The sequence below is a fragment of the Centroberyx gerrardi genome, chromosome 9 (genome assembly GCF_048128805.1).
Source record: "Centroberyx gerrardi isolate f3 chromosome 9, fCenGer3.hap1.cur.20231027, whole genome shotgun sequence".
NCBI classification, from domain to species: Eukaryota; Metazoa; Chordata; class Actinopteri; order Beryciformes; family Berycidae; genus Centroberyx; species Centroberyx gerrardi.
In genome coordinates, this window is record NC_136005.1 from 23,253,416 (window position 1) to 23,261,987 (window position 8,572).

General features: G+C 46.8%; 2 protein-coding genes across 2 annotated transcripts in view; one reads left to right on the forward strand and one right to left on the reverse strand.

The window, feature by feature from the left end:
- c9h1orf53 (chromosome 9 C1orf53 homolog) overlaps nucleotides 1–8,572 on the reverse strand; it is a 485,525-nt gene that overhangs the window by 258,298 nt on the left and 218,655 nt on the right. The gene's annotated exons all lie outside the window — the stretch shown is intronic.
- The window catches only part of pde4ba (phosphodiesterase 4B, cAMP-specific a), a 126,951-nt gene continuing 124,843 nt past the window's right edge, over nucleotides 6,465–8,572 (forward strand). Inside the window, exon 1 of the mRNA XM_078285834.1 lies at nucleotides 6,465–6,629. Coding sequence (XP_078141960.1) covers nucleotides 6,478–6,629 — 152 coding nt within the window. The 5' untranslated portion in view covers nucleotides 6,465–6,477. The remainder of the gene's footprint in view (nucleotides 6,630–8,572) is intronic.

Here is an 8,572-nt window from a genome sequence, read left to right on the forward strand (position 1 = left end):
TTCCAGCTATTCAGTATGTTCTTATTGAAGATGGATGAAGAAATGGAGTTGGAGGTATTTTGGCCTTTATATCACCTAAACGCAGGATGGACTAATGGTCAGGGAGACTGTTCCCTAACCAGAAAGTCACAGGTTTGATCCTCACAACAACCAGTATGTCCATTAACAGCCATGTGTCATTGATAAAGACAGTAAACCTCTCGCTGCTTATCTGGATCCCTGGACAATGACATAAACAAAATGTAATTATATGATGAGACAGTCACGAGTATGGGAAAGGCAAGAAAATTTGTTCATCCTCACACAAAAGTGGATCTTCGACAAAAGCAAAAAAAAAAAAGCAACATCCCAGACCAGAAGCATTCCTCATAATGAAAAGGTGGAAAGACATTACATGTTCAAAGCAAGTTCTGATCATGATTAAAATCCTTGACTGCGATACGCTCCTAAAACATTTATCTATTGAAATGACATAAAAACCGCTGTAGTCTAAAATTCAAAATATGAATGACATTTCAAGATATGAATTGAACCCCTTCAAAGTGTATTTAAAACCATATTCGGCTGTGTTTTTTCACCCCGGTCAGGACGACACCAGTCAGATTGAGGTTTGTCTGCACTCTGTGTGCCTCCTTTGTGCGGCGTGTTGTGGAGCGCCGTCCTCTCCGCTGGCATTTCAGTCTGCTTTCATGTCGGTGTGAGTAATCTACACAACCGGTGAGCAGAAATTGGACAGCTTTCATTTTACGCGAGCGCACACAGAGACGGACAAAGGCACGCATGAATGTGCACACACACCTAAACACACACACACACACACATTACTTTTATCCATTTTCCCCACTGTATCCAATTAAATTGTGAGTTGATTGTGATGACGGTGACGGCGATTATGATGACGTTCGCGAAAACGGTGATGATGCTGCTGCTGCTGACGATAATGATGATAATGATTGTGTTACTGACTTTGTAGATAGTGAGAATAAATAAGACGCTAATGTTAACACCAAAATATATGCTTATGAATTCAACAGTTCTCACCTCTACTCAAATGAACCGACACTCATGCGTCACACATGCGTCTGACATTTAAACAAGATTTCTGCATAATTGCCCAGCCCGGATAGTAGCACATCATATAGTTCAATGAGATCCTGTTTATTGCTGAATGCCTGGAGCAGTCAGACTCTCCGCGGTTTCCTCAGCTCCTCAAGAAAGTTGTGGTTCAGTGTCAGAGTAAAAATGTATTCTGTCATATTTACCTCAGCTGCTCCCCTGCGTGTCGGCTTGTGTTGCATGGCAAACCTCTGGAGCCTAATCTCAGGATAGTTTAGACTGTTAAGCTGTGATTTGACAGAGGTGTTTTTTAATAGAATAACTGTCTGCTCACTACAGTACACCCAGCCGTCCCAGGGAGAAATCAGTAGCAGACATCACTCTTTCTCTGTTCTCTTGAACACAGACGAACGTAATCCAAATCCTACAAATAGCCTAGAAAAAATACTAAAACGCTCATCCTCAATTCATGCTGCTCTTTTTTCTGCTTTTTTTTTAATGTTTTTTCACTCTAGGCATTTCATATTTCTCCACCGCCCCCCTGTCTCTCCCTTTCTCTTGCTCTCTTTCTCCTTCTTACTCTCATTCCTCTCCCTCTCTACTCTTTCTCTCATCCCTCTCTGCCTTTATCCTTTGATTTGTTACCTTGATACACTTACATATTGACTAAATGGTGATGCAGAACCTCTTTTCAACCCTCAGTACCTGTCCCATGTGTTGAACATTTACCATCTGCTCTCTCTCTCTCTCTGTGTCTCTCTCTCTCTCTCTGGCTCTTTTTCCGTCTCTTTTTGTGAATGAATACCCGGTCTGGTAGTCTGGGACACAATTCACTATTGTCTTTCACTTAACTCAGGAAGAGAGAGAGGGGGAGAGAGAATGAGGAAGAGAGGATGTTTTTATGTAACGTGAGATGCTGTATTATGTAAGGCCCCACATCTCTAGACCTTGAGACAACTAACCCCCCCCACCCCCACCCCCACCCAAACACAGACACACACCACCTGATCCGTACACCCAAGATCAACACATTTACAGACAAGATTCCCTTCCCTTCCAACACACACACACGCACACACACAAACACAAGTTCCAAGGGTGTCCTCTGTAGTCGCCCAGGGTTTCATGCTGTGTGACTGGAGACCGGGGGAACATGGAGCGGGCTGAGGGGGCTTTCTTGGAGGCTGTGACACCATGGGAGGTGACAGACAGGACTAGGGGGCAACAGTGATGTGAATAGCAGTATTTGCCCTGTACACATTCAGCAATGGAAAATTTGGCATGAAGTTATGGAAACATTTTGGCATTTAATTGTAAAATAAGTATGGGAACCCTGATACTTTTATCAATGCAAACACCACTAGAACCAAAACTGGTGCCAAAACATGGATAGATATGAAACTAAAAGCCCCAGCCACTACTGCTTCTGAAGATTATAGGGGAAAATAGAAAATAAAATGAAAGCAAGCAGAAGACATTCATGAGTGGGGGTGGCCCTGAATGCAGCATTTTTAACACTCTCCCCTCCCACAGGTACTAATGTTGAAGTGCCATCGAGTAAGGCACATAACTCGCAAATTGTTCAAGTGGAGCTGCTAAGTGGCCAACAAGCAGGGTGCTGCTGAAAAACAAAGTTTCCCTGGATTGATAAGGGTTAAAAATGGTGTTACAACAATGGAAAGTAACACAAGATGTTGCTGAAAACAAGCTCAAGTTGCCCCTTAATTAGACACAGAGATGCATGGACAATGAAACATCCTTTTATAGAAAAGGTAATGGTGCCTGTAATAGCTAGAGTTTGCCTTGCCCACTTTTTTGGTTGTTTTGGTTGATTCCACATTAGGACCAGTGAAAAGCCACCAGAGCCACTTTACTGTGGCTGCAGGGACTTTATCTTGGCTCCTCCTGCCCTGTGACCAAGCATTGTGTTTCCATACAAAACCACAAGGACATGAATGGCAGTTTCTACATGGAGCAAAATGGCCCGGTCACTGTCTCATTCAATCTCTTTAAATCTTTCATCTTTTTGAAAGGACTTTCTGGCATCCTTCTCTTTGTTCTTTGTCATTCATCTTTTTTCATTCCCTGTTTTCATTCTAAAAAATCCCGCTGATGTACAATAGTCAGTCACAATGTGTTGTGTGTAGGTCTTTTGATTGACTTTTCTTTCTTTCTTTCATTCCCCTTATGTTTACTTTAATCTTTGAGCATTTCTGTCTTCTTTCTGTCTCTCCCTCTTCACTCATATTTCCTCTTCACTTCTATCACTGTGACGTCTTCATCAGCAGCACGGTAACATGGGATAGTGGGGTGTAGAGCCCTGCGCGGGACTGTTTTCTTAATCCCGCTCCCGCTGGATTTCTGACCATTACCGCCCGCTCCCGCAATGTGTGTGTTATTGACTGCCCATTCCCGCCCGCAGCAAAGTTAAAACAGCTCCCGTGAGATTTGCGTCGGGTCCCACGGGTCCCAATCCCAATGCAGTCATGGATGTATGCAGTCCTCTAGTCCAAACTGTCGGTAATAACGTAACGTAACGTAAGTCCAGTTCCTTTCCATCTTTGTCAGTAACAACTGAGAAATTTGTCCAAATGTCAGACTTGCCTTGCTTTGCTTTGGTATTGTAATGACCTGCTTTGATTTTCTTTTCAATAGCATTTGTTGACTCCGTCTCCATCCTTCTGGTTAGCTAGCTAAATCCCGGGACCCGCAGTTTATTTGTTGACCGCCCGCTCCCGCCCGCTCCCGCCCGCTCCCGCCCGCTCCCGCCCGCTCCCGCCCGCTCCCGCCCGCTCCCGCCCGCTCCCGCCCGCTCCCGCCCGCAGCAACGTTAAAACCGCCCGCTCCCGCGAGATTTGCGTTGGGTCCACGGGATCCCAATCACAATGCAGTCCTCTAGTAGGGTGTGAAACATCAGAGGTAAAATAAGACACGGCTCCGCTGAGTGCCGTTCATCACACCTCTGATTACCGCTCCAGTTTCCAGACTGAAACAGAGGATAGATGGAGAAATCGGTGACAAACCTGTGTCTGTCCTTCTTTGTCAATGCTTCAAAGTGATTTTTCAAGCCGCGTTTCACTTTGGTCGAACAGACTTTTGCACACATACATCAATATGACTTCATGATCCGTTGACCCGCCAGTGTCGGCTGCTATTGGGATGCATCACCTCTGTTTTGTTTTGAAAAGCTTGCAATCCTACTGAAATGCTACAATACATCCCACTTTTAACACATAAAACCATGGCAAAATAGAACTGCAGAATAGAAATGTTCTAATTATTTGTGCTGAGATAAAGGAGAGAGTGACAGAGAGAGAGAAGGTGGTGGTGGTGGTGGGGGGGTTTCATGCAACATACTGGAGGCTAATTTGAACCCGCGCTGCCACAAACAAATGGTACACACTCCAGCCTGCCGGGCCTCCATGGTGCCTCATAATTCTATAAGTGTTTCTTTATGCGCGGGGTTGGAGAGACTATTTTCGAAAATGTTTTACTGGCGATCATTTAGTGAGAGAGAGAGAGAGGGAGGGAGCGCTCCATGCCTCGATGGCTCAGAATCATCAGTGACTCACGACCAAAACAAAACACCCCGCAGAGCAGACGAGCAAGTGCTCACATTTCCAAACCCCGTCATGCTGCCTCTCTGCCTGTTTTGATGTTCTTCTTGGATTTTTTACCCCCTCATCTCATCTTCCTCTACCTTCAGGCCTTCCCCCTCTTTCTGTTTCTCTTCTTTCCATCCCTCAGTAGCTCCTGGTGTGTGTGTGTGTGTGTGTGTGTGTGTGTGTGTGTGTGTCTATCTATCTTTTCTCTACTTCTTTTTCTCTAGATAGCAATCTCATGGTTGGATTGCTTCCATTCTCCTCCACGGCAGATAGAATTATGGAGGGGGGTATGGAGGGGTGTGTGTGTGTGTGTGTGTGTGTGTGTGTGTGTGAGAATGTCAGATAGGTTGTGATGGAATGTTCTCTTAAACACTTTGTCAGTGTGTCACTATGCAGACTAAGCTATGTGTGATGTGGGTGCCTTCTTACTACATAAGGACTTTGTGTGTGTGTGTGTGTTTGTGTGCATCCGTTGACTTTTGAGTGTGTGTATTGTCTCTTCACTAACACCCATATCTGATTAAACTGTTTATTTTTTCCCCTTTTCAAATCGGTCAATCATCAAGTTTCCTGCCTTACAAAAGGTCACAACATCATCAGCAACATTACCCCAAAACCTGGCCGAATAAAAAAAAAAAAGAAATCTGGCAACCTGTTACCGTGCCTGCCTGCTTGTCGTCACGACAACCAGCAGCCAATGGGGAGCAGGGGAGGTGTGGCCTGCGCTCGCTGCGTGCCTGCTCTGAGCTCCTTGTGTATATTCTGAATGAAACGGCAAGTGAAGCGTTTGCCTGTGTGTGCGCTCTGCTCTGCTCACCGCTCTGGCTGAGTGTGTGTGAGTGAGAGGAAATCTGACTTGCGGCTCATCATAGTGGGAGTCTATCCGGACCTCACCGGGAGTGCCTGTGGAGTAGCAGAGGTGGGGGGGGGTTTGCAGAGAGAGGAGGTCAGTCAAGCAGTGGTTGATGGAGGGAGGAGGAAGAGAGGAGGCAGGGAGCAGCTTTCAGCCCCTTTGAATCATTCATAAGGGAGATCCTCCAACATCAAGCTGACTGGATGGACTGAGAGAAAGAGTGGGCACTGGGGTGTGCATTTTACAGGCACAAACAAAGAGAGAGAGATACAGAGAGAGAGAGAGAGAGATCACTGGGGTGTGCACTTTGCAGCGAGACAGAGGAGGAGAGGTAGAGGGGGAGAAGCAGTGCTGAGAAGAGGAATTCTTCTCTCCTGGAAGGAGCTGTGACCCTGCTGTGGGTAAAGCTCCTGTAAAAGCCTCTGATGAACAGAAGACCGGGCAGGAAAGGGCTGTGCTAGAGCCAAAGGAGAGAGAGGGAAAGAGAGAGAGAGAGAGAGAGAGAGAGAGAGAGGAGAGAGGAGAGAGAGAGCACGACTGCTGGCTGGCTAATCCCTAAAACCGTGAAGAACGGGGGGGAAACAGGGGAGAGAGAGAGGGCGACAGAAAGCGCCGAGGTAAAGCAACACAAACAAAGAAAGGGTGTGTGACTTAGCCTCAATCTCTCCGCTACACCGGTTCAGCCCTCAGTTAAACCTCTCTGTGCCTGGATAAGGCGAGAGGGGGACAAAACCCACATGACTGGCTGCTGCTTAAAGACCACGGACTGAATTTGCAGAGGAGGACACACCGGTGGGGCAGAATTTGACAGGGAGGAAAAGTCTGCTGTATTAGGACTGTGAAGGCTTCTCGCTTCGAGCTGGGAAAACTGATCCGGGCAGAGGAATTCCGGAGGCAGGAATGTCGTCCAACGAGCTGAGCGTTGTGGAGTCGGACTCGTGCATCCGGACGTTTAAGGAGCACATGCACCTGGAGCTGGAGCCCCCCAAGATGGCAGGGAAGAGGGGCGCCACGTCCCCCAAGCTGTCCCCCCGAAGCTCCCCGCGCCTCTTCCGCAAGCTGATGGTCAACAAGAGCATCCGGCAGCGGCGACGCTTCACTGTCGCCCATACCTGGTAAGGGGAGAGATGAGAGAATGAATGGGGAGGAGTGGAGGAAAAAGAGAGGGGGGGGGGGGGGGGATTGAGACGGGGGGGAAGGGGATTCGGGAGGGGTCGGCGGGATATAGATAAGGATGTAACAGAGGATGAGAGTGAGGGATGAGGAAGGGAAAAGGATGGGGAGGGGGGAGAGGGGAAGGTATAGAGACATCACACAGGGGAATTGGGAGAGAATGGCAGATGAATGGGAGATAGCAGGTGAAAGGGTGAGAGAGGGGAGACTGGACAGAGGAGTCATGTAGGGGGTGAGATGTAGGAGGAGAGAGGTAGAGGGCTTAAACAGACGGGGAACAGGGGAAAGAAAGAGGGAGACAGGTGAAGAGCGAGGGAAGATAATCAATGAGACAGGGTGAGACAGAATGAGGTAGATGCAGGATGTGGAAAAGAGGTTGATCTCCCCAAAAAGGAACGATTTGATGGAACCAGTGAGTTTTGTCTGAGTGACGGGGGTCAAACATGTGTGATGGGGCTGCTGTCTAGTGATCTGTCGCTGGGTTAGAAGATTACATAATGGAATAAAATCACATTGAGCAGACTCTCCAATCCTCCATTTTGATGTACCTCTGCCCTGCACCTGGATCAAATTTGTTCTGAATATGTGTGTGTGTGTGTGTGTGTGTGTGTGCGTGTGCGTGCACGCATCAGTCTTTTTTTGAGGGTTACAGAAATGGGGAAGGAGAGTTAGGTATGTTATGCAACCCAGCGGTTCTTCACCTTTTTGGCTCACGACCCTAATATTCAAACGGATGCGTACACAACACAACACAAATAAAACACAGCACAACACAACTTAGTCCCATTATAAACTGAACCTATTCAAACACAAGAAAACCCCTTTGAGGTTGTTTCCCTCGATTAATTCCAGGAGGAAGCCTAATCTGACTCTGTTTGACAAGATCATACTGTCAAGATGATACTATTTGTCTGTATTGTTTGTTTTTTTTCCCCGGTTTATTTTTTTTTTCATTTGCTACTTTGCATCATTTGACTCCCCACCCCCAACCCCCACCCCTAGTCTTCCTCCTCATTTTGCAGGGGCTAGGCGCTCTAGATGTGAACGGAGGGTTCGCTACGTTATGCAATACATGGATTAGTGACGAGGGAAAAATGCTGCCATGGATTGGCTGCAAAAGCTCAAGGTGACTCTTCCCCTCTCATATAAACAGTGGCTGATGTGTTCAAATTTAATTGTGGGAGACGGAGGCGCGGTGAAGCTTTGTTCTCAATCAAATTTTCCCCAAATGACGAGGAGACAAACGGGATGGTTAGCAGGTAGATTAACATCCCCTGCACACATACTAATTTCCCCGTTTTCCCTAATATGTTGTCAACAAGGGGGATACATGTAAAGATTTGTGGTAACAAGGGGAGTGAGGGGTGGGGACACGGAAATCTGCCTCTGTCGTTCTATCCATGAGATGGGACGGAATGGATATAAATGGAAATAAATCCACCCAGATATGAATTTGTTTCTTTGTATTGTGTCTCTGTGGTGTGCTGCTTATGATGGCAAAGATAACATGTGTGTGTGTGTGTGTGTGTCAAGTTTGTGTGTATACGTGTGTACATGTGTGTTTTTGTTGGCATGACCTATGTATGCGTGGTGTTTGTGCATCTGTGCGTGTGTGTGTATGTGTGTTTTAGGATGCTGAATAATGCATTGGTAAAGGTGACAGGTATTTTCTCTCTCTCTCTCACTCTCTCTCTCTCGTCTCTCTGTCTCTCTCTCTTCCTCTCTTTCTATATGTCTTTCTCTCTCTCCTCCCTCTGCAGCAGCAGTCAGAATGGGCACTCATGTCTGTTTATCTCTCCTCTCGCTCTCAGAAATAGGCTACAGAGGGAGAGAGAGAGACTTGCGGGGGGTGGGGTGGCTACGGGAGAAAATGCAAGTGGAAAAA